The 27,534-nt window shown below is 39.4% G+C and overlaps 1 protein-coding gene across 1 annotated transcript in view; it reads right to left on the bottom strand.

The window, feature by feature from the left end:
* FBXW8 (F-box and WD repeat domain containing 8) overlaps window positions 1-27,534 on the bottom strand; it is a 121,630-nt gene that overhangs the window by 46,308 nt on the left and 47,788 nt on the right. Inside the window, exon 6 of the mRNA XM_057744593.1 lies at window positions 2,043-2,239. Coding sequence (XP_057600576.1) covers window positions 2,043-2,239 — 197 coding nt within the window. The remainder of the gene's footprint in view (window positions 1-2,042; window positions 2,240-27,534) is intronic.

Below are 27,534 nucleotides of genomic sequence, written 5' to 3'. Positions count from 1 at the left end.
GAAACTGAATACCTAACACAAAATTCATTCAGTTCCAAATTAGCCAAAATCACATTTTAACATTTGTGCAAATAGTAAAAACATATTGCTAAAAGGTTAAAAGCGTCCGAGTTATCTGCTTTCTCCTGGTTTCAACGTCATCCCCGGTAGGAGGCCAGTGCAAGCATTTTTTTTTTCTCTCACTGCAGGCATTTTTATGCCACAGTCCTCCGGCTGCATTCTTGCTACCACTTTCTCTAATCGGTACGGGTATGAGGAGCTCCCTTTAAGAATAATTTGCTTTCCTATATTCATAAGTGGCACGCTTCCCCACAGTGCAGTTCACATCTGGTTTTCACCTCCCTGAGTAAATTCTGAGAGTACAAAAGCAGAAGGTGAGCCACCTATGCAATTATGAAAATCCATGGGCCTTGACAAGAAGCCAAACGAGTTCAAAGGCTGAATCCTGAGAACTGTCCAGAAGTGCTTGAGAGAGTAAACATCTGGGTGACTCCGCTAATCCTCAGGCTTGACAGTGTGAGTGGCGGCGGCCCCCACAGCCCCAGCCGAGGGCCCATCACAACGGATGGCTGTTCTAGGCCAGCATTACAAACCGGGAACCCTGCCATTGTGATTCAGGGAGCTATTCGAGGAAGACAAAGATGGCCCAGCAACCCAGGCCAGGGGGTGTCTTTCCCAGATAGAGCGCGTTCTGAGGCAAGCCCTCATCCAGGGTGAGAATTAACACACAAAGAGTGTTATAACAAACCTCCAGCAACGGCTGCTTGATTCCTCTCGCCCATCCTAAAAATCACTTCTTGCTTTCCTAAAATCAACATCCTCAGTCTAGCCATTTAATTCACCTTCGTGTTGGATTTTTGACAGACCAAGAGGCTCAGACTGACTGGGGTTGTGCCATTTGCTGGGAACTATAAACTACCTCAAAAAGCTTCTGGTCAGTGCCAGGATGCCACCTTAGTGCCAAGGCCGGATTTGCACTTTCTGGAGGGACTCACATCTTAAGTAACTGTCTGAGCTCATATAATTATTGTTGATCTACAGTGCTCTTTAGGCAGAAACCGAATAACAAGCACTATGTAGTTTTGAGACCAAACAAAAATACGATACTTTCACATTTTTTCTAATAAAGTCCCAAGGAAGACAGCATCAGGTAGTTTTGGGAATACTACACCAGAACCACAAAGGCTGATCATTACAGGGACAAGCAGCTTACGGAGGTGAAGCAGTGACACCATGGCTTTTTAGTTATTCATGTCTAATAAGATTTTCACCAGGGGGAAAAAAGAGAGGAATAGAATTTGTTCCAGGTCAGGCCATCGATTCACTATTCAGTGCTGGCTTTACTGTTCACTCTCCTACTAGGCCAAAATCAAGTTTGCTTGAAATTAAATCCAAATTCACCATAGACAGATTTCAGCTCTTCCTTCTTACCACCAAAACTTTTCCCATCATACAAATGTAGAGGCTCACATACAACTGAACTCAGAAACAGGCACTATGTAATGAATTAGTAAGGTTAACTGAGCTTTGCACATGACGTCATGGAACATGGCTACCCAGTTAACACTGACTTAAATCTATTCTCACTCAAGAGTTACTCTTAACACCAAGTGAGAAAACCTTTGGATGTAGAAAATGTAGGATGGAAACCTTCTTTCCCACATGGCCTGGGATGGTACCACTGAACTCATTTTCACTTATGTATCAGGCCAGATCCTGATCTCAGATTTCCAGGGGGTGAATGTCCTGTTAATGTGAAGGAGGCTGAAGACCACAGTGATGAGAAACTGCAGCTCTGATGTCAGCCCTGAGGTCAGAATCACAACTTCTTATCTGGGCAAGTCAATTCACTGCTCTAAGCCTTTATTGGCTTCTTGGTAAATGAGGAAAATAAAACTACCTGTTTTGCCAGGCTGTTGTGAGATTTATGGACATAAGGCCCACAGAAAGCCCTGAATGAATGGGCACTGCCAATATCATTACTATCTGTTTATATCAGACCTCTAAGAATGAGAGATAAAATGACCAGACTAAAAGCTCACCAGTTTCTGAACTTCAAATTCTGCAGCTATTTGCCAATATCCCTCCTCATTGGGGCGTAACATTACGACATCAAAAGCAGAAGCTGTGGCAACAGTTGCATCTTCCTGGCTGAGGGCTAGTGCTTGTATTCTTGCATCATGCTCAAAACGATGAATAGGATACCTTCCAGTCCTTAGATCCCAAATATTAAGAAATCCTATGTAGAAAGAAATAATTCAGGTAACAATTTTAAATTCACTTGGTATGCACAATTATAAAAGAATCATCTAATATAAAGAAAATTTAAAAGATAAATAATAAATTGGTAAAAAAAATTGCATCACACATAACAAAGGGCCAATTTCCTTAATATATAAAGAGCTTCTAAGATTCAATAAGAAAAAAGCAACTGGAAAGTAAGCAAAGGACATATGCCTGCTATGCTGTTCATAGAAAAAGAAATGCAGTTGACATATAAACATTTAAAAATTATATAAATTCACTCATAAGAAAAATACAAATAAAAACTATAATAGGATACAATTTTTCATCAATCAAATTGAAAGACAAAAAATTTCATAAAACATTTTGTTGGTGAAGATATGGCAAAATAGGCTTTCTCTTAAATTGTAGATAGAAATGTAAACTATTTCACCTAACTCTGGAGGCAATTTGATAATATTTACCAAATTACAAATGTATAGGATAGTCACTACAATGTTTTTAATTATGTCAAAAGATTGGAAGCTATCTAAATGCCCACCAATAAAGAAATATTTAAATAATGGTACCTCCATAGTTTGGAGTTTAAATAAAATGAGCAACTGAAAGAGTCAGCCTTATATATGAGCTATATAAAATGATCAAAAAAATACTATTAAATGAAAAAAGTAAAGGACTGAATAGTGCTATAGTATGCTATATTACCTATGCGTTTTAAAAAATGTATACATAGGATCAAGATGGCAGAGCAGGAGGACGTTTGCTCACTCCCTCTTGCAAGAGCACCGGAATTACAACTAACAACTGAACAATGACCGACAGAAAGACACTGGAACTCACCAAAAAAGACACCTCACATCCAGAGACAAAGGAGAAGCCGCAATGAGACGGCAGGAGGGGCGCAATCACGTTAAAATCAAATCCCATATATGCTGGGTGGGTGACTCACAAGCTGGAGAACAGTTATACCGCAGAAGCCCACACACTAAAGTGGGGGTTCTGAGCCACACGTCAGGCTTCCTAACCTGGGAGTCCAGCAATGGGAGGAATCCCCAGAGAATCAGACATTGAGAACCAGTGGGATTTGATTGCAGGACCTCCACAGGACTGGGAGAAACAGAAACTACACTCTTGCAGGGCACACAAAAAAGTGTGCTCACCAGGACCCAGGGGGAAGGAGCAGTGATCCCACTGGAGACTGAACCAGACCTACCTGCTGGTGTTGGAGGGTTGCCTGCAGAGGTGGGGGGCAGCTGTGGCACTGGCGGCAGGGGTTCGGGGAAGTGTTCATTGGCATGAGCCCTTCCAGAGTCCACCATTAGCCCCACCAAAGAGCCTGTATGCTCCAGTGCTGGGTGGCCTCAGGCCAAACGAACACCAGGGTGGGAACACAGCCCCACCCATTGGCAGACAAGCAGATTAAAGTGTCACTGAGCTCCGCCCACCAAATCAGATTAAAGTCTTACTGAGCTCCACCCACCCAGCCCTACCTACCATCAGTCCCTCCCATCAGGAAGCACCCATGAGCCTCCTAGATAGCTTCCTCCACAAGAGGGCAGACAGCAGTATCAAGCAGGATCAGCAGTATTTGGTTTTGTGGACCTGAAAACCACAGCCACAGAAAGACAGAGAAAATGAAAAAGCAGAGGACTTTGTACCAGGTGAAGGGACAAGATAAAATGCCAGAAAAACAACTAAATGAAGAGGAGATAGGCACCCTTACAGAAAGAGAATTCAGAATAATGATGGTGAAGATGATCCAGGACTTTGAAAAAAGACTGGATGCAAAGATGGAAAAGTTTACCAAAGACCTAGAAGAATTAAAGAGCAAACAAACAGAGATATGCAACACAATAACTGAAATGGAAAATACACTACAAGGAACCAATAGCAGATTAACTGAGGCGGAAGGGCAAATAAGTGACCTGGAAGACAGAATGGTGATAATCACTGAGGCAGAAAAGAATAAAGAAAAAAGAGTGAAAAGAACTGAAGACAGCCTAAGAGACCTCTGGGACAATGTTAAACGCACCAACGTTTGCATTATAGGGGTCCCAGAAGAAGAGAGAGAGAAAGGACCCGAGAAAATATTGGAAGGGATTATCGTTGAAAACTTCCCTAACATGGGAAAGGAAATAGCTACCCAAGTCCAGGAAGTGCAGAGAGTCCCAGGCAGGATAAGCCCAAGGAGAAACACACCAAGACATACAGTAGTCAAACCGACAAACATTAAAGACAGAGAAAAGTTATTAAAAGCAACAAGGGAAAAACGACAAATAACATACAAGGGAACTCCCATCAGGTTAACAGCTGATTTCTCAGCAGAAACTCTGCAAGCCAGAAGGGAGTGGCATGATATATTTCAAGTGATGAAGGGGAAGAACCTACAACCAAGAATACTCTACCCAGCAAGGATCTCATTCAGATTCGATGGAGACATCAAAAGCTTTACAGACAAGCAACAGCCAAGAGAATTCAGCACCACCAAACCAGCCCTACAACAAATGCTAAAGGAACTTCTCTAAGCAGGAAACATAAGAGAAGAAAAGGACCTACAGAAACAAAAACAAAACAATTACTAAAATGGGAATAGGAACATACATGTCGATAATTACCTTGAATGTAAATGGACTAAATGCACCAACCAAAAGACACAGACTGGCTGAATGGATACAAAAACAAGACCCATATATATGCTGTCTACAAGGGATCCACTTCAGACCTAGGGACACATACAGACTGAAAGGGAGGGGATGGAAAAAGATATCCCATGCAAATGGAAATCAAAAGAAAGCTGCAGTAGCGATACTCATATCACATAAAATAGACTTTAAAATAACAAATGTTACAAGAGACAAGAAAGGACATTACATAAAGATCGAGGGATCCATCCAAGAAGAGGAGATAACAATTATAAATATCTATGCACCCAATATAGGAGCACCTCAATACATAAGGCAAATGCTAACAACTATGAAAGAGGAAATCGACAGTAACACAATCATAGTGGGGGACTTTAACACCCCACTGACATCAATGGACAGATCATCCACACAGAAAATTAATAAGGAAACACAAGCTTTAAATGACACAATAAATCAGCTGGATTTAACAGATATCTATAGGACATTACATCCAAAAACAGCAGATTACACATTCTTCTCAAGTGCACATGGAACATTCTCCAGGACAGATCACGTTTTGGCTCATAAATCAAGCCTTGGTAAATTCAAGGAAACTGAAATCGTATCAAGCATCTTTTCTGACCACAACACTGTAAGATTAGAAATCAATTACAGGAAAAAAACTGTAAAAATCACAAACACATGGAGGCTAAACAATACGCTACTGAATAACCAACAGATCACTGAAGAAATCAAAGAGGAAATCAAAAAATACCTAGAGACAAATGACAATGAAAACACAACGATCCAAAACCTATGGGATGCAGCAAAGGCAGTTCTAAGAGGGAAGTTTATAGCAATACAATCCTACCTCAAGAAACAAGAAAAATCCCAAATAAACAATCTAACCTTACACCTAAAGAAACTAGAGAAAGAAGAGCAAACAACACCCAAAGTTAGTAGACAAAGTGGGACATTTGTAGAGCCATGGATGGACCTAGAGACTGTCATACAGAGAGAAATGAGTCAGAAAGAGAAAAACAAATGTATATTATCACATGTATGTGGACTATAGAAAAATGGTACAAATCAACTGGTTTGCAAGGCAGAAATAGCGACACAGATGTAGAGAACAAACATATGGACACCAAGTGGGGAAAGCGGGGAGGGTTGGAGGGAATGAATTGGGAGATTAGGATACCAAATTGTACACTCTAAATATATGCTGTTTATTGTCTGCTAAAAAAAAATGTATACATACACACACACATATGTATACACGGACTATCCCAGAGGATACTTAAGAAAGTTAACAATGACTGGCCTCAAAGGAAAGAAACCAGGGAAAAGGGACAAGAGTGGGAGGGAGATATTCTGTACATCCCCTTATATATTCTGAAAATTTTCCCCCAAATTTTCTTTGCCAAAAAGATAAAATTTTAAAAAATGTTTTTATGAAAGAGATCTAAGAAGAATGGGAGGACATAATTGCTGAGTAGTTTTAACATATGGAGTTCTTAATTCATTCTCCTGTTTGTTCATTTATGTGACAATTTTTTTTTTTTTAGTTTTGTTAAAATATAATTGACATATAACATTACATAAGCTTCAGGTGTACAACAGAATGATTTGATTTATGCATATACTATAAAATGAAAGTTTAGTTAACATCCCCTCACATAGTTACAAATATCATTTTCCTTATGATGAGAACTTTTAAGATCTACTCTCTCAGCAATTTTCAAATACAAAACACGGTATTAACCATAGTCATCATGCTGTACATTACATCCCCAGAACTTATAAGTGGAAGTTTGTACCTTTTTGACCACCTTCGACCAATTCCTCTACCCCTAGCAACCACAAATCTGATCTGTTTCTATAAGGTTTTTCTTTTTTTAAAGATTCCACACATAAGTGAGACCACATAGTATCTGTGTTTTTTTCTGACATTTCACTTAGCATAATGCCCTCAAGATTCATCCATGTTGTTGCAAATGGCATGATTTCCTTCTTTATGGCTGAATAGTGTTCCACTATATACATATACCACATTTTCCTTATCCAATTATCTGTCAGTGGACACTCAGGTTGTTTTCATGTCTTGGCTATTGTGAGTAATGCTTCAGTGCACACGAGGGTGCAGATACCTCTTCAACGTAGTGATTTCGTTTCCTTCAGGTATACACCCAGAAGTGGAATTGCTGGATCACATGGTAGTTCTACTGTTAATTTTTTGAGGAACCTCCATATTGTCTTTCGTAGTGGCTCTACCAATTTACATGCCCACCAACAGTGCACGAGGGTTCCCTTTTCTCCACATCCTCACCATTTGTTATCTCATCTTTGATGACAGCTATTCTAAGAGGGGAAGTAACATATAACAAATTATTACTGAGCACTTGTTATATGCCAGGCACTGCCCTAGATGCTAGCAACATCTGAAAACAGCCATTAACCTACATTCTAAGAGGTTCTTATAAGTGTTCTACATCCTTCCTCACCACCACCTTCTTCTAGCCAGTTAGCAGAGGTGTTTCATTTTGCATAGTGTAAAACACAAGCTTGACTATCCCAGAGTTGTTAAAAACCATGATTTAGGGAATTCCCTGGTGGTCCACTGGTTAGGACTCCACGCTTCCACTGCCAGGGGCCCAGGTTCAATTCCTGTTTGGGGAACTAAGATCACACAAGTCGCACGGCACGGCCAAAACACCACGATTGACCTAGATACTATACACCCTTCTCCCAGCCCCTTGGATGCTGCTCCCCAGGTGGCTGCCTCTCACACATCAGCTGTGTCTCACCCTTCTCAAACTGTCTACAGCAATGATATCCAAGGGTGGTCCCTGGACAAGCAGCATCAGCATCACTTGGGGGCTTAATTAGAAATGCAGGTTCTTGGGCAGCAAACTCTGGGGATGTATGCCCAAGTTTGAGAACCAGCTGTCTGCAGGAACTTACACTTTTATATCAAAAATATAAACTTTTCTGTATTTGGAGTACCACTTATTCTTTTCTTGCCAAATAATTTCTTTTTACCATTCCCATCCACTAAGCTACTTTTTTTCCCCACAAAGATTTATGCAAGAAAATAATTACTTTCTGCATCATGCTGGATAATGTTCTGTTCCAATTCCAACTGATTTTACTTTTCAAAAATCACTGAAAATAACTGTGCACAGGTATCACAGTGTGTGGTTGTTTGAGTTCAAATTCAGCACCACTGCTGGCTAGCTAAAGGCCTTGGGCAAGTTGCTTAAAGCTGAGAGCTTGTTTTCTCATCTGTAAAACTGAAGATAACATTACCTACTACACAGGACTGTTGGGCAAGTTAAAGGAAATAAACCATACAAAATGCTGGAGACAGACCAATCAGTTTTACAGTTTTATGTATTCTATAGTGCCTGCCATGTTATAGAGCATATTTAATCTACTAATAACACTAATTTACTCTCTATTGCCCATCCATAAATCCAGTCCTACTTCCTATTACCTAAAACAGAAAAAGCTTTCACTCATTTCTCATCTTTTTGCAATCCCTCTTCCCATTTTTCTTGTCTTGTACTTTGTCCTTAAAGAGTAAATGCTTTGAACTTAGGATCTTAATATAAGGTATCATTCAACACTAAATAAATACAGCGATTCAGAAGAAAATAATACATGTGAATTGCTTTGCAAGCCTTTCAAACTGTCAGTGGGCTAAGTAGGTGATTACAAACAAAAGCAGAGCTTTCTTCAAGTTAAATATTGCTTTCGATGTAAAACACAGTGCACTCTTCTAGGAATTATGATAAACATGGTGGATAAGCAGACGGCAAAAGGCTCCATGACATTCCTCTGGCAAATATTTTGGCAAATTCTTTCCATCCTGACTCAGAAGAAATAGATACACTGCAGAAAACGCAATGGCTCTACACACTAAATAGGACAGGCATGTTCCAGGATGTGCCTCTTCCAACTAGGCCTGCACTGAATTTGTTTGCAGACATCACAATAAAACAGTAAAGCAATAGCTACTGCATGAAGCCTCCAAATGTGCAGACACTCATTCCTCTCCTTTAGCGCTTACTCCCGTCTTGGGAAGAGCATCATTATCTTTGTTTAACAGAAAATAAGAAACAGAAGCTCTGGACTTCCTAGATGACGCAGTGGTAAAGAATCCGCCTGCCAATGCAGGGGACACGGGTTTGAGCCCGGCTCTGGGAAGATTCCACATACCACGGAGCAACTAAGCCTGTGTGCCACAACTATTGAGCCTGTGCTCTAGAGCCCATGAGCCACAACTATTGAGCCCATGTGCCGCAACTACTGAAGCCTATGCACCTAGGGCCCATGCTCCACAACAAGAGAAGCCACTACAATGAGGAGCCCGTGCACCACAATGAAGAGTAGCCCCCGCTCACAGCAACTAGAGAAAGCCCGTGTGCAGCAACAAAGACCCAACGCAGCCAATAAATTAATTAATTAATTAAATTTTAAAAAAAGGATAGCCACATGTATATGTATAAATCTTCATTAAGGAAAAAAAAAAAAAAAGAAACATGCTCTGAGCGCTTCAACAATGGGTCCAAAGCCACTTGGCACGTGATGAGGCCGGGCTGGAAGTTAGCTAGAAAGTGCAGGATGAACGGCTGCATTTACAAGTGCATAAAATAACTATGAGTTCCATGAGTAATCGATGTAAACTCAACCTGTGTTCTGCCAAGTGTGGAAGTTATTCAACCACAGCTCACTCGAAGCACACATGGAGTTTATCCATAAACACATTTTTCATTATTAATCAAGTATTGGTTTTGTTGGCATCACTTCCCCAACAGAATTACATGCAATAAAATACCCTTTACCACAAGGTTGCAGAGCTATTCTAAGAAGGGTCTTTTTAGAAAATACATTCTAGGTGCCATCCATTTAATGGTCACATCCTTCTCTTCTGAATGCCTGTTGTGTCATGATCTCTGTCACCTTTCTCTACTTCAGCTATGCAGTGTATAACTCAGCCAGATCCACACTTGTCATCACTGCCACTATCGTTTGCACAGTCCTCAAGATCACTTTTAGGTGCATTAACATTTAGGGTTGTTGTGTCCTCTTGACGAAGTGACCCTGTGTCATATGAAATGTCCCTCTCTGTGTTACGTGCTTCACTCTGAAATCTACTTTGATACTGATACAGTCACTCCAACTTTCGCTTACTGTTAGCATGCTATGTGCTTTCTGTCCTTTCACTCTGTGTTTTTGTTTCATTTGTTCTTTGCTCCTTTTCCTCCTCTTTTTCTGCCTTCTTTTGGACTGAGTATTTGGATTAATTATGTGTTTACTTCATTTTAATTCCTTGTTGGTTTATTAGCCAAAACTCTTTGTGTTTATTTTAGTGGTTGCTTTAGGTTTTTAGCACACATCTGTAACTTACCAGGCTACCTTCAAGTATGCTACTTCACATTCCATTTCCTCCCTCCCAGCCTTTCTGCTATTGTTGCCATATTTTTTATTTCTACATGTTATAAACCCCACATACATTGTTATTATTTTTGCACAAGCAGGCAATTATCTTTTAAAGAGAAATAAGAAAAAAAGCCATTTATATTTACCCATGTAATTACTACTTCTACTGCTCTTCCCATATCACTTTTAACATTATTAAATCCTGCAGCTTTTGCAAGATGTGTAATTTCACTTTGCAAACGTGTTGTTGGCTATTTGACTCCAAAACATATGGGCAAGGTGAGCAGGAATTGACACAGCAGCTAACAGGAGGGATGCTTGAGAGAAAGCTAATTTTATAAAAGGTCACTTTATTAGTTAATATAGTTATATCATACTAATTTTACATCTTCAAAACTGCAGGGGCTTGAACAGTGAATACCTGAATTATAAGAATGTTTTATAATATTCTGGTGGATTATTAACCACGGTAACAAATACCTGGCCAAAAAGGAGTCAAATGCAACAATACATTCAACACGTATTTGAGCCCCTGCCCTGGGCCAGTCACTATTCTAAGCTCTGGGGAAACTGCAACAAAACGAAATAAAACAAAAAAGAAGTCCCTGACTGCACGCAGCTGACACTGTAGTGGCAGCACCAAGCCTCTTGTTTTGGGGCATACAGGAGGGATAGGGTCTCTATTCTCACAAAATTCACACTGCAGAGAGACATGTTATGGTCACAAAAATATAACGTAACAAAAATATAACCAATACATACAGAAAGTGCAATGGGACAATGGATAAGCTTAACTTTTTGTCCTGTTGTCTCACTATTTTAAGATTCCCATGAAGGAACAGCTAACTTTTGCAGACATTTCAAGTTGAACTGGGGCTACATACATTGCATAATATTAAAGAAGTAGTAGTTAATGCCTACCAAAGTCAAATAAATCCCCTTCCCAAACAGGTGATGATTTTAAAAATTTGGGGACTTCCATGGTGGTCCAGTGGGTAAGACCCCGTGCCCCCAGTGCAGGGGGCCCAGGTTCCATCCTTGATCGGGGAATTAGATCCCACATGCATGCCACAACTAAGAACCCAATGTCACAACTAAAGAGCCTGTGTGCTGCAACTAAGACCTGGCACAGCCAAAATAAATAAAACAAATATTTAAAAAAATATACATTAAGAAATTGATGTAAATTCATTTGAAAGGCCGAGTTTATCATACTGCAGACACAGCACTAATATGGATCTGGCTCCAAGTATTGGGTGGATTTCTGAAGTGGCAGAATTGTTTCCTTTTTCTGCTACATTTCCTATGGAGTGACTTCACAGAACTGAAAGTAGCTGAACATCAGTAAAGGTTTGCTGAATGTCTGTCTTATCTTTTAGCAACAGAACATTTGCTGAAGATGTTGTAAGAAACAAATCCACTGAAACTGGCTTAAATAAAAAAGGAAACAGCCTCAAAAGGAATGAGGTTATTTCATGGAACCAAGGGCAGGAAGTATAGCTAGACAGTAAAAGGGTTCAGAACCAGAAGTAGGAACACTTTCAGACCAAGGCAGGTCATTGTCATCATTCCCTGAACCAGGCATAAACAACCCTCAGAGCCGGCGCTGACGGCCCCGTTTGCCCCAACAGTAAAGCTGAGAGAAGAGCAAGTATCTTTCTCCCTGACAAAAACCTCAATGGCTGGGTAAAAGATGTTTACCTCTGAGCTAGTACTGGAATTGCAATACTTTCATTCATGAGAAAAATGAAAAGCAGGCAGACAAAAGAAACCGAGTCTCTCAAAAAATGTGGAAGACCACAATGAGTGAGGGCCACCGGCCCAATCAAGTAGACAGGAGTAGGGCTTGTCCCACTGCCCTCTGGGCTCAGGACCCTCCACCCTGACAAGCGGCAGCAGGGCTGCAGGAACCCCGAGTTCACCCTAGCCTAGGAACAGTCTTTAACGGTGACATGAGTAACGATGGCCAGTCTTTGGAGGAGACATAAAGCCTGCTCAGCAGCTGTGGATGGGCACCCATGCCAGTGTGCAGCATGCCCCTCCCACCTCCCACAGGAGGCCAGCCAGAGTGTGGTAATGAAACTGCACATAGTGGAAATGGGATCTAAATGAGTTTAAACTGATTTATGTTAGCTTCTGTAAAGATGACTCGATATCAGAAAAGTGCTACCACTGTGAAATAATGTCGACAACCCTTACGACCTCCGCCTAATGGTACTTGCACAGAATATTTATATTCCTCGTCCTGGGAACAAAGACCATGATGGATACCATTTTTGTTTTATTAGGGATGCATATTTAAATTAATCTGCTATTTGCCTAAACAATTAGCTGCTTCTGTTTGCATGCACAAAGCCAAAATTGCAATTAGGCTTCCATCAAAAAGATAAGTCCCAACTAAAACTGTCCCAGTGGAGTCATAAGAGCTCAGGGCAGAACTTCCCAAAATTACTTTTTAGCATAATGGTAATTATGTTAATTGCTTGAAAGGTAAATAACTGCTGAACTGGTTTTGGAAAAAGACAACTGGTAATATCCCTCCCTGCTGATCTTTTTCATGCACCATAAAATTTAAAACAGGTTAACAGTTTAGAAAATCATAGACTGGTCACTTATTGAACTACAGAGATTGCCTTGTGGTCTTTCGTGCTTTCTTGATTAGAACTTATTTTAGCTGTGAGCTCCTGTTCACTTGGGCTCACACAATAAACACCTGAGGCTTGGCGTCAGCTTCATAATAATTAAGTAGACAGGATCAATTAACTGCAGTTCAGAGACACTGAGTGAAGCTGACTATTCATAAAGACAGCTGGCAATCTCAGTTTCCACCATGTAAATAAACACTTGCCTATAAGAAACTAAGGAGTCAAAGGAAATTCTGCAATGAGAAAAAGCATTTTAACAGAAATTTAAAATACACCCATAGCACTCACTAAACGTGTACCGCTTTACTCATTAAGTCTACACAACATCACTATGAAATGTAAGCCAGAGATGTAGAGTGGCATAAAGTTTGAGAGGACAAAATAAGTTCTGCTTTCATGGGAGAAGAGGCCCGTAGGAGATTAAAACCAGTGCAAACAAGGATCATAAAGAAGGGCTAAATCATGGAAGGTCTTAAAAAGAAAAAACTGAATGAAACTTACCCTTCATCTAGAGGCTGCATCCACTGTGTATGTCATCCTCGACATCCCAGCTGAACAGAGCTCTAAAGCTGAACTCTGTTGCTGATGGCAGGAAAACAATACATATGAAGCCTCCTGGAAGCTGCATTCCAGACTGACAAGTAAAGGAATCTGAATGGGCCTGTGCACCAGTGAAGTGACTGGTTAGGGCATAAGCGAAGGAGTGACCAGACATAAGATCACCAAAGCAGAAACTGAGTCAACAAGGAGGAAAGATGAATGTATTTAGTAGTCTCAACTTCAAAGCAGAAAGAAAGAATATTCTAAAAAGAAGAATCAAAAATAGAGAGACAGCAAACTGAAAAGGAGGCAAGTGATACAGTGCAAGAATATGACAGTGTGACTAAACAGAAGCATTCACAGTTAGCCAAGTCAAAGGAAAAACACACTAATGGGGAAGAATCTGGACCAGCTCTTCTATTAGGCGAAGTGCAGAGAAGGCAGAAAATGCAAGAGACACATCACTGTGCACACAGCCACTAACTCCAGCCAATCTTCCCTGCAATATAACTAAGTGATATAAACATAGTATAGAATATATCTAGAAGAGTGTATCAGACACTGGGAGTGATCAACGAACCTAGAGAAGAGGCGGGGGTAACTGGGGGGAATCAGGACCCAGTGGTGGTAGGGAGAGAAAGAACAATTTTTACTTCTTGTTTTTTCTACATGTGATACAACATCAAACAATTTGTTATAATTTGTACACATATCTTTATAAATATTAATTTGATCAGTGATGAAATATCTTTATTTATCCCAATCACCAGTCACATAATTTTATAATCAATATTTAACATGAATACACGGAAATCAAATTAAACACAAGTTCTACTTCCGAGTCATTGATGGGTTAAAGTGAACTAAACTCCAAAGGAGTCCGTAACATCACCCGCACATCCCCCACCTCCCCCATCAGGCCGGCACAAGGCCTGGGCCAGGACTGACATTTGGTAAGTCTTAGCCTCCTTGTTCTTTTTCTTTTAAAAACTGTTTATTGCTAACAGGAAAATATGTCTATCTTCAAAAATAGCTGCACTCATATGTTGAGTGATATAACTGTATAGTATTTAGAAACCTGTGTAATTCAGAAACAAGGCTGGTAACTACTGCAGCTGAGGGACAGGGATATGGGGGCTCATACTATTCTCTCCACTTCCGCATACCTGGAATTTTCCACAATAAAAGGGTTTTTAAAAATAACTTGAAAGCCTATCCCTACCAGAAGTAAAAACATATTAACTTGTATTTTACAAATGTTTTCATGAGCTGCCCTGAAAACTGAGTGACTTCTCAATCAGAACGGATTTACAATCAAAGTTCTAGTGATGACATTTTACATCTTTTAGAAATCTCATTCCAAATCCTCAAAAGATCTGGGAACTACACTATCAATTTCCTTTTAGTAAAAGTATAAACGGCTCAAACAGAAAGGAGGAAAACCCCAAAGATTTAGATGATGGCAAAACTGCAGTCAGTTTTGGGTTACCTAATATCAAATGAGAACAGTGGAAATGAAACTTCAGCATTCAGATTCAAATGCTGATCCCAACACGTAGACAGGTTTTGCCAGGAGGACTCTGAATATCTGGGGGCTCTTTCATCTCCCTCCATGTCCCCACAGAGAAGGATCACAGCAACCCAATACAGCTTTCTCCCCTGAACCCAGATGCACTATCCATCTGCCTTTAAGACCTGTAATCTTCAGACTTTTCTGTTTACTCCCAAAATAATTTTGAAAAAGTAGGTCTCACTTTTACATTTCACATATAAAACCAACAAAAATTGTTTACCAAAAGTTTTAAGTAGTGGCAAAAGAGTAACTTCTGGCATATTTCTAAATATTGACATTTTAAAATAAAATACCTAACATCATTTTTTAAAAGTATTTTTTGGAAACAAAATACCATAAATTAGGTACTCATCATGACACATTAAAAAAAAAAAAAAGGAGGGGGGAATAGCCCAAAACCAATTAGCAAGATACAGAAAGTGTGTTGAGAATCCCTAATTGTGTAACCATCACTACAAGAACACAGGTTCTAATTTTGTTTAACCAGCCCCCAATTCATCCAGGCAACAGAAAATTCTCTTCTATCATTTAATTATAAAAGAATGGTATTAAATTGTTAAGAGAAAAGAAATCTAATCTTATTTAATAATTTAACTTTTTTTCATTTTGAAATATTTCAACTTACAGAAAGGTTACAGAAAATTATACAGAGTTACAGTATACCCTTTACCTGCCTTCCTCAAATGTTAACGTATGGATACATAACCACAGCAGCATGATCAAAGCCAGGAACCTAACACTGACTTTATCCCCATGTCACCAACTGTCCCACCAACACCCTTTTTCTGGTACAGGATTCCATCTAGAATTCCACATTGCATTTAATTATCACGGCTCCTCCTTTTTCTCCAATCTGGAACAATTCCTCAGTTTTTCTTCTTTCGTGCCCTTGACACTGGGAGAGTAGTGACCATTTATCTTGTAGGTCTGTCTCTCAGTTGTCTGATGTTTAGTTATGTTTAAATCAGGTTATGCATTTTATGGCAGAAATAGCACAGAACTGTTGTCCCTTTTCAGTGCATAGTATCAGAAGGAACATGACGTCAATTCCTCATTACTGGCAATGGTAACTTTCAACACTTGGTTAAGGTGGAATCTCTCAGGTTTCTCCACTGTAAAGTTACTATCTTTCTCTTGTGGAGAGAGAATTTGAGACCTTGCAAATACCCTGTTTCTTGTCATACTAATTTAGCATTCATTGGTGATGCTTGCCTGCAACGATTATTACTGTGGTAGTTGCCAAGTGTTCATTTTCTGTTTTCATCTATTCTATTCTCCATCTATTAAATGAAATGCTACTGTAAGGAAGAGCTGTTTCATCTCCCTCACTTATTCAACAACTTATTCACATCAGTATGGACTCATAGGTATTTACCTTATTCTCTAGCTTATAACCCATTACTATCATCGGAGCTTACTGTTCAAACTGTCCCTGATTTGGCTTTTGGGAGCTCCAGTTTGGTTTCATTGTCGTGTAAGTTAAAAATGTTTCTCCTGTATCTTTAAAAAAACAAAAAACAATCTTTATTTGGCCACACTGCAAGGCCTGCAGGATCTTAGTTCTCCAATCAGGGATTGAACCTGGGCCCACGGCACTGAAAGTGCAGAGTGCTAACCACTGGACTGCCAGGGAATTCCTTCCTGTATCTTTTTTGAACATCTTTACTTTCTGGCCCCACAAGATATTTCAGACTCCTCTTGTATTTGCCTGCCCTAGCCCCAGCTCCTTTTATTGAAGAATTAGTGATATTTAGAAACCAAAATCTGGGCACTAGCTGTGCTCAACGTTACTAGGGTCGCACAACATATTCTTATAACTCTTAGGAATTAGAATGAGCAAGTCTAGGTCTTCACCTCAAAGGTCATAAGTCAAGCTCTTAAAAATATGCAGAAAAGCCGTCCAAGGTCTTGGAATAGAGGGTTGGGGAGAACTGCTTATCCAGTAGTTCTTTTTAACTCTGCAAGGAAGGAGGAACAAATCAGAGTATACATGGCCACTGTTTCTGGCCAGACCTGCTGCCACCATGATCTCATATATGCAATATCCACTTCTTTGAATCCCTTTGGAAATAGGTCCAGGTTTATTCATGAAGAATTATAAAATGTAAAATTCAAAAAAATATTGAATTAAAAATTTAATTTAAGGAACAAACTTCAGTCATTAAATGCACTTCAGTGTCTATAGAGCCACCGGAGAAATTCCCTGCTCTTGATCATCTACTCAAATAAAGAACTAAGCAGGAAAGCAGCCTTGTCCTTCCAACCTAGCATGTCTCAGGGACACTGTCCGTTCCTGTCAAGCAAAAATAATAACAATAACTTTGCAAGAGTAGCATCAACTACGTTGCAAAAAATATTAAAATGGCGCTTTTTTGCCTTTTTAAAAATCAGTTTTATTGAGATATAATCTATATCGAAAAAATTCATCCACTTAAGTGCACAATTTGATGGAAAGAGACAAATATACACAGTCCTTCAGCCACCACCACAATCATAATATAGAATATTTCCTTCACCCCTTTGCAGTCTCCCTCCCCTAGTCCAAGTCCTTGGCAACTTGCACTAGGGGAGGGAGACTACTCACCTGCTTTCTGTCATTAGTTTTGCTTCTTCTAGAACTTAACATAAGCGGAATTACGTAGTGCTACCCTTTCGTGTCCGGCTGCTTTTCCACAGCATCGTGCTCTTAGGATTTATTGATGCTGCTGCATGTGCTGGTATTTTGTTCATTTTTATTGATGTGTAATATCCTGCTTGTGGATAGGTTTATTCATTCACCAGGTGATACATACTTGGCTGCTACCAGTTTGTAAGCTATCATAAATAAAAGTCTATAAATATTCAAGTACAAATTTTTGTGTGAACATGTGTTCTCATTCTCCTAGATAAATATATACAAGTGGGATTGCTGGGTCACATGGTGAGTTTGTTTTTCACTTTGTAAGAAACTGCCAAACTGCGTTCCAAACTGGTTTGTTCCCCTTTGCATTCCCACCCACAAGGAATAGGATTAGAAACTGATCCACAGTCTTACCAACACTTGGTAATATCAGTCTTTTTAAGCCACTGTAGCAGGTTTGTAATGGTATCTCAAAATTTCCATGACTTGCATTTCTCTAATGACGAATGATGCTGAGCATCTCTCCATGCATTTACTGTCCATTTGTATACTTTCTTTGGTGAAGGGTCTATTCAAATCCTTTAATTGGCTGCCAACTTTGAATTGTAAAAGTTCTTTATATATTCTGGAGGCATGTCATGTATCAGATATATGTTTTGCAAATATTTTCTGCCAGTCTCTGGCTTACTTTCTCATTTTATTAATGGTTCCTTTAATAAGCAAAGGTTCTTAATTTTGAGAAAGTCTAATCAATTATTTTTCTTTTATAACTTGTGCTTTTTGTATCCTAAGAAATCTCTGCCCAACTCAAGATCACAAAGATTTTTTTACATGTAGGTTTATAATCCATTTTCAGCTAACCTGTACGTCATGTTAAAGCAGAGGTTCACGGGTGGTGGTGAGAAGTCATAGAGATACCCACTTTTTTCAATATCATTTGTAGAAAAGATGATCATTTTTTCATTGAAGTACTTTGGCACCTTTGTAAAAAATCTGCGGCTGAGTCTTTATTCCAGATGTAATTTCATTCCACTGATCCATAGGTCTATCCTCATGCCAGTATCAACACTGTTTTGATTACTATCATTTATCAGTAAATCCTCCAATCAGGTAGAGTAAGTCCTCCAGCACTGCACTTTTTTTCAAGATTGTTCTTTCCTATTCTCAGCCCTACACATTTTCTTTTAGATTTTAAATTTTAGAACCAGCTTTTCAATTTCTACCCAAAAAGCCTATAGGGATTTTGACTGAAATTGGATTTAAGCTCTAGATACATAAAGGGAGCGCTGGCATCTTATTAACAGCATTCAATCTGCCAACCCATGAATATAACAATTCTTCCCATTTATCTGGGCTTTCCTGAAATTTTTCTCAGTAATATTTTATAGTCTTCAGCATATAGGTCTTAAATATATGTTGCTGAATTAATCCCCAACTATGTTATATTTTTGATGCAATATCAATTCCAGTTGTTTGTTAACTTGAATACAACAGATTTTTGCATACTGACCTCATAGCCAGTGATGTTGCTTAAGATATTAGTTCTAGTAAAAAACCTTTTTTTGATTGCTTAGGATTTTATCCACAGACAACTTATCCACAAACAATTTTATGTCCTCCCTATCTGGACACCTTTTATTTATTTTTCTTGCCTTACTGCCCTAAGTAGGACCTCCAGTACAATGCTGAACAATAGTAATGAAAGTGGACATTCTTGCCTTGTTTCTGATTTTAAAGGGAAAGCATTATCTTTTACCATTAAGTACAAAGTTAGCTCCAGGTTTTTCATAGATGCTCTTAAGCAGACTGAGAAAGTTAGCTAAGTTTTTAATAATGAATAAAAATTGGTTTTTGTCAAATTTTCCTCCTGTTCCATTGAGATGAAGATATGGTTTTTCTTTTATAGTCTGCTCACATGATGCATGATATTAATTGTAAACAGAATTAAAGTCACCTTGAGGACTTCCTAGGTGGCACAGTGGGTAAGAATCTGCCTGCCAATGCAGGGGACATGGGTTCGCTCCCTGCCCCAGGAAGATACCACATGCCACGGAGCAACTAAGCCCGTGCAAAACTAGTGAGCCTGTGCTCTAGAGCCCATGAGCCGCAACTATTGAGCCCATATGCCGCAACTACTGAAGCCCACGTGCCTGGATCCCGTGCTCTGCAACAAGAGAGGCCACCGCAATGAGAAGCCTGCGCACCACAAGGAGGAGTAGCCCCCGCTCGCCGCAACTAGAGAAAGCCCAAGTACACCAATGAAGACCTAACGCAGCCAATAAAATAAATAAATTTATAAAAAATAATAAAATAAAGTACACAATTCAATGTTTTAAAAAAAAAGAGACTAATGTGAGCAAGAAAATAAATAAAATGGTATTGGATTACAAAAAAATAAAAAAAAAAAAGTCACCTTGAATTCCTGGGATGAATCCTAACAAATATCAATCTGTAGTGTATTTGTCGTCATGTATTAGTTAATTTTTCTTCTTTATCTAGTCTTGACAGGTAATGCTGGCCTCATAAGCTGAGTAGAGAAGTGTTCCTCTTAGTCTATTTTACGGAATTGTGTAGAATTGGTATTATTTCTTCCTAAGTGTTTGGTAGAATTCACCGGTAAAGCCTTCTGGGCTTGTAGTTTGTGGAAACTTCTAAATTACAAATTCAATTTCTTTAATGGAAATAGAGCTATTCATGTTTTCTAGTTCTTATTTAGTGAACTTAGGTAGTTTGTCTTTCAAAAAAAAAATCAATTTAACCATTTTCTCTAACTGGTTGAATTTACTGGCATAAAGTTGTTCATAATATTTCATTGTAACTTTTTAATATTTACAGGATCTGTAATGATGTCTCCTCTTATATTCCAGATGTTGGTAATTCATTTCTTTCTTTTTTTCCTGATCAGTCTGGCTAGAGTTGTCATTTAGATCGATTTTTTCAAAGGAACAGTTGTCTATTTCACTGATTTTCCTCTATTGTTTCTCTATTCCACTTCATTGATTTCTGGTCTTATCTTTACTACTTTATTCCTTCTGCTTATTTTGTTTAACTTTCTCTTCTTTTTCTAGTTTAAGGTAAAAAGCTATACTGTTGATTTGAGGCTCTTTTCTAATATAAGCACTTAATGCTATAAATTTCCCTCTAAGCATTGCTTTAGCTACATCCCATACACTGATATACTGTTTCTAATTTTCATTCAGTTCAAAATATTTCCTAATTTTTTGTGTGATTTCCTCTTTGACTTATGGGTTATTCAGAAGTGCACTGTTTATTTTTTAAATATCTGGAGATCTTCCCTGCCCTAGCCCTGGAGTCTGCCATTACTCCAAGCAGCCTTGGGTCCTTTTAGTGAAGAGTGATATTTTCAAGATCTGAGTACAAGGTGTGCTTACTGCTACTGGACTATTGCTGCTTCTGCACCTTCTCAGCAAACAAAGCCAGGACATACGTGAACACATATGCATACAAACATACATACATCTTTATTCACTTATCAATCGATAATGAAAACCATGTATTCCACACCGACACCTCCTATTCCGATCCAGCCCCAGAGAGTTCACTCTGGCTATCCCCTATCCACAGCTGTACCTCCCTTCTCCAGTAATGAGAAAACTGGCTCCCATCATCCCCAACATACTCACCTGCTCAATCTCCCTGTATGCGGCCAACCTTTCAAACCCTCCAGGTCACTGTCCCCCTCAGACTCTCTGCTGCCCTGTCCCTGGCCCCACTGGGCTGCTTTCCTACTCCATGGGCCTGCCTAATGGCTCTGTGACTGAAAATACTGAATATAGTCCACAAATATATTTTTCCTGCTTTAATAGAGCCTAGGGTTTACAATGGAGTAAACTCTACAACTAAAATTGGAAGCACTGAAGAGGAAATTAAATTCACTGGCCTAAAATTAATTTTCTTCCCAAAAAATCATGCTTAGTTTTCATTATATAGATTTAAGAACTTGGACATTTCTCTAGTCTCAACTATCTCCCCAAAGCTATGTTGTACTATTTATTGCTCCTTTCTGTTTTAACCTCAACTGTAATAAGACAGGATAGTTACACTTTGAATTTATGCATCATGCTGTGTCTTACCAAAAATCACTGTTTAGTAAAACCACCCCCCCCAATAAACCAAAAGATTAACACCAAATCTTGTATCATAAATGCAATGTGCCACTGTTTTCTGCATGATGAAACTATTTCAAATTATTTTCACTAGTAACTTCAAAAATCTGTAGTTATCCTAGAAACTGATCATCTGCTAATGTATGCCTAAAGCATGAGGTCTTCCCTCTCCAGTGTTTCTTAAATCTGAGAGCTTGCAGACCTCTCAAGAATTCATCTATGGACCAGTCAGTGTGAAAAACAAAGCATTACAAGGTGTGTAGCTGATCATTTGGTGCCAACAGCCTGTGACTACAAAATGCAAATTCAAATAATGAGATCTCACAGTATGGTTCAGTTACAAGGTCAAAAGATCCAGATTCCTTTTTAAAATTACCATAAAAATACACAGATTTTTAAAAATTTCCTAGAGATCTCTCAACTCCCACCCAAGATTTTATCTGTGGAATGCTACTTGAGGAACACTGAACTACTATTTAGATACAATGCATATTAAGTCCAAAGCACATATAAGCAAGTGTAAAACAAATATAATTTCAAACTCCCCTCACTGAAGAATAGAAAAACCTTTAAAAAAAGCGTTTTTATTCAGCAACTTCCTCCATCACATAAACATAGTCTCTATGGCTTGTCTATGGAACAAAGTATAACACACTAGACCATTCCAGGTGGCAGTCAACTTTAAAGTTCAATGCCCTAAGAAATACTTCCTCAGTGCTGAAAGAACCACCTCAGTTCACAACTCTGCATTTCAATTTTTTTTTTTCTTTCTTTTTTTTTTTTTTTTTAAGAGCACAGGCACAGTAGTTGTGGAGCACAGGCTTAGTTGCTCCGCGGTATGTGGGATCTTCCTGGAGCAGGGTTCGAACCCATGTTCCCTGCATTGGCAGGCGGATTCTCAACCACTGCGCCACCTAGGAAGCCCTGCATTTCAATTTTTAATTCCACTCTGAATATCTTTAAAATGTGAGCATTCCCACTGTTAAGAAAATTGTTTAAATGTATCCTGTCTTTTAAAAGGACTCCACCTTGTATTTTTTTGGTTTTTTATCAGAAAGTTGTTTCATTTTGTTTTGTGTGCCAAGTGTCTGAATAAGACCTACGGGTAGGCAAAGGTTTCAGCCAAGAATTGCTTATTGAAACTTTTAAGAGAAAAATGACCAGAAAAGGCAGGCCTTGAAAAAACACAAAATTCTCCCCAATCCACAGTCAGGTGTCCTAGCCATCTCTTAAGCAATGCATTAGTAAGTTAACAGTCCACTTCTGAAACATCAGGAGAGAGGAGGAGATTGAATATTGCATTCCAAGGTTATGTTATTACATTGAAATGTCACCATCAACATGCAAACAAGAGACATAAGCAAAATTACTGAAGAACGGATTTTTTATTAAACATAAAATTACAAATAAAACTTTAGAAGCACCTAGTCTAACTAGACCCAGTAGCTAACTAAAACATGGTCCTACTGTTCACTGCTAAAAAGAAGCTTGGCGAGACCCACTCCCATCCACTGTATGCACGTCAGTAAATGAGAACTCACAGTCACTGTGGCCCAGGGCAGGCGTGGCCCAGGACAATAGAGCATGTGTGTGTCCAGACACCACACTGGGAGTGCTGCAGGAGTGGATAAGCCACTCTGCCTTGCTTGGTGGCACCACAGAAAGATGACTGTTGGCCGTCCCATCTAGGCTTCCACATGCTAAGATGCCTTGGGTCCTGTCTCTCCTCTCTCCACTTAGGGGGACAAATAAGAACTTCTTTGCACCTAAGAAGTGTGTAATCTCATTTCTCACCAAAGAGTGAGTTCTGGAGACAAAGTGAACAGGGAGCGGGTTTCGCGTACACTGCCATTCCCTAATGCTGTGGCTCGAGGCCAAAGGCAGGCAAGCATGGAGCAGATGGAGTCCTGGCAAGGTCTGCACTGTCCCTGCATTAGCAGCATCTGCTCATTACTCAGAACCTTCGCCTGCTTTATCTAATGCTCCAGGAAAAGCATTTTGATTTGATTCATTTCGGTACGGTAACGTGCAACACAATTAGTGGTAAAATCAAACTGGAGGATGGCCAGTGCTGACAATCGGAAACAAGGCAGAAGAAATATGAGGCCAGTGGGTTGGAATTCAAAAAATCACAACTGTGGATCATCTTGCCAAATCTCAACACCCCAGGTGGGTGTACAGTGTTCCCGCAGGGCAAGGAGGCTAAAAAAGGACGTGGGGATGACTTACTTCGTGGGGATGACTTCCTTTCTCCCAAAGCAGTTTCCAGCTCCCCCTCTGGACCTGACCCCTTCTGTGGAGATTATGTGTACAGACAGACAGACCACCAAGGGGGTCCCAACGGCTACAGAGCTTCCCTTTGACACAACCAGGGAGCCAAAGTTCATTAACTCATTTTATTATCTTATTCTTCTTCTCACAGTCACGAATTTCAGACCCCACAAGGTGAATCTCTTTTGCACCATGGCACTGCACAAGAAGTGCATGCTCGCTACTCCTAGGAAGGAGCAGTACAAAATGTGTGTCTGATTATTTCAATCTGTCTTTGCCCAGAAGTAGCTACTCATGAGTATGTTGGTACAAATACTACAGTGACAATCTGTTAAACTGAAGTGAGACCAAAGACAACGCCACTGAGGTGCGGGTGCGGGTAGGAATGAGAAGTTGTTTATCTCAGAAAGTAACAACTCCCATCAGACTGGTAAAACAAGCTGAGTGAGAGAGGAGCAAGAAAACACAAGAGCTGTTATCAAAGAAACAATCCTATTACTAAAAGGAATTTCAGCCAAATCAAAGATTTCGATGTAAACGATGCAGCCAAGGAAGTACTACAGATTTTACCCACAGAAAGGTAAAATGAAACCCTAAATAATAAGGCTGGCAAAGGTGATAATGTAAGTGTAAACAACTAGACAGGCCAACTGGACATAATGTAACATCCAGAAACAGACTAAAATACTAAAAGAGTTTCATATGCAAAAACTTGTAAAGGCAGCACCTCAAACCAGTGAGGCAGAGATGGGCTTTCTAACAAGAGATGCTGCAAAGAAAATCAGATTCATATACTATTCCAGGATGAACTCTATATTGGTCAAGATTCAAATATTATATAGATATGTAGATAAGCCATAACACTATCATCCAAAAGAATACAAATAACAAACGTTGGCGAGGATGTGGAGAAAAGGGAACCCTTATACACTGCTAGTGGGAAAGCAAATTGGTGCAGCCACTGTGGAAAATAGTCTGGAGGTTTCTCAAAAAACTAAAAACATAACTACCATATGACTAAGTAATTCCACTGCTGGGTATATATTCGAAAAAAATGAAAACACTAATTTGAACAGACACATACACCCCAATCTTCACAGCAGCATTATTTACAATAGCCAAGACATGGAAGCAACCTAACTGTCCATCAACAGATGAATGGATAAAGAAGATACGGTGTACACACACACACACACACAAATGGAATACTACTCAGCCATAAAAAAAAGAATGGAGGGACTTCACTGGTGGCACAGTAGTTAAGAATCCACCTGCCAATGCAGGGGACACAGGTTCAAGCCCATGCACCACAACTACTGAGCCTGTGCTCTAAAGCCTGCAAGCCACAACTACTGTAACCTGCACACCTAGAGCGTGACCTCCGCAACAAGAAAAGCTCCTGCAATGAGAAGCCAGTGCACCTCAATGAAGAGTAGCCCCTGTCTGCCACAACTAGAGAAAGCCTGTGCGCAGCAATGAAGACCCAACAAAGCCCAATAAATAAATAAAAATAAGTCTTAAAAAAAGAAAAAGGAATTTGGCCATGTGCAACAATGTGGATGGACTTAGACGATATTATGCTAAGTGAAATAAGTCAGAGAAAGACAAATACTTATGATTTCACTTATATGTAGAGTCTTAAAAATAAGCAAATGTAACAAAAAAGAAACAGACTCACAGAGAACGAACTAGCCGTTACCACTGGAAAAGGGAAAGGGGGAGGGGCAGATAAGGGCAGGGGTTTAAGAGGTACAAACTACTATGTATAAAATAAATAAGCTACAAGGATATATTGTAAAGCACAGGGAATACAGTCAGCATTTTATACTAACTATAAATGGAGTACAATCTTTAAAAATTGTGAATCGCTATGTTGTACACCTTAAATTTATATAGTATTGTACATCAACTATATCTCAGTAAAAAAAAAATTTTTTTTAAGCCCCAACATTAACAGAAGAAAAAAGAATTACAAGTAGCAGGTACACGTGAAAAAATTCAACCTCTCTCACACTAAAAGAAATGTAAGTTGTACAGCAACTTCCCACTAGCTATCTATTTTACAGCTGGTAGTGTAAATATGTCTATGCTACTCTCTCACCTCGCCCCAACTTCCCCTTTGCCCCTCACCGCAACAAAAGGAGATCAACTTCATGGGAGATGCCTTGGAGGGCCAGGACAGGGAGGGTGGGGGGGAGTCGCAGGAGGGAGGGGATATGGGGATATGTGTGTAGATGCAGCTGATTCACTTTGGTGTACCTCAAAGACAGGTACAAGAGTGTAAAGCAAATATATTCCAACAAAGAGTTTAAAAAAAAACAAAAAAAAGAAATGTAAGTTGGAACATTTGGATACCATTTCTTTTTTTTTTTTTTTTTAAACTGTTTTGCTGTCATTTATTAGTGCTATCATCTGTGTCACTTTTTAGTTTTTTTTTTGGGGGGGGTACACCAGGTTCAATCATCTGTTTTTATACACATATCCCCGTATTCCCTCCCTTCCTTGACTCCCACCCCCTCGAGTCCCCCCCACCCTCCCCGCCCCAGTCCTCTAAGGCATCTTCCATCCTCGAGTTGGACTCCCTTTGTTATACATCAACTTCCCACTGACTATTTTACAGTTGGTAGTATATATATGTCTGTGCTACTCTCTCGCTTCGTCTCAGTTTCCCCTTCAACCCCCGCCCCCTCCCATACCTCGAGTTCTCCAGTCCATTCTCTGTATCTGCATCCTTGTTCTTGTCACTGAGTTCATCAGTACCATTTTTAGGATACCATTTCTTATCAAAGTGACAGATACTCAACAATTTGAAACATACTTTGCTGAGAAAATGGGCACACCTTCATACCCTGCTGGTAAGAGTGCAAAATAATATAACCTCATTTTCATTCACTTTTTGACCCAGACATTTTTGTAGGAAATAATTCACATGAAATATCATATGTACAAGACTTTTCGCTATAACACTGTAATAGCAAAGCAGAAACAACACAGCTGTTCCTCAATAAAGGACTGTATAAATAAACCACAGCACTTGTACACAATGGAATACCATAACAAAGGAGCATCTTCTCCGTACAATGACACAGGTAACCTTTCAAGCTATGTCATTAACGAGATGTAGGTATTCCCAGGTTTCTTATCCCATTATTTACAATAGCCAAGATATGGATACAACCCAAATGCCCATCAATGGATGAAAGGATACAAAAGACATGGTATATATACACAATAAAATATTATTCAGCCACAAGGAGAAGGAAATCCTGCCATTTTCAACAACATGGATGGACTTAGAACATATTATGCTAAGTGAGATAAATCAGAGAAAGACAAGTAATGTATGGCATCACCTACATGTGAAATCTAAAAAAGTCAAACCTGTTTAAAAACACAGAGTAAAACGGTGGATACCAGGGTGTGGCGGGCAGGAGGGATAAGACTG

The sequence above is a fragment of the Hippopotamus amphibius genome, chromosome 8 (assembly GCF_030028045.1).
Source record: "Hippopotamus amphibius kiboko isolate mHipAmp2 chromosome 8, mHipAmp2.hap2, whole genome shotgun sequence".
NCBI classification, from domain to species: Eukaryota; Metazoa; Chordata; class Mammalia; order Artiodactyla; family Hippopotamidae; genus Hippopotamus; species Hippopotamus amphibius.
The sequence above is the reverse complement of the archived record's forward strand: the minus strand, read 5'-3'. Positions and strand labels throughout refer to the sequence as shown.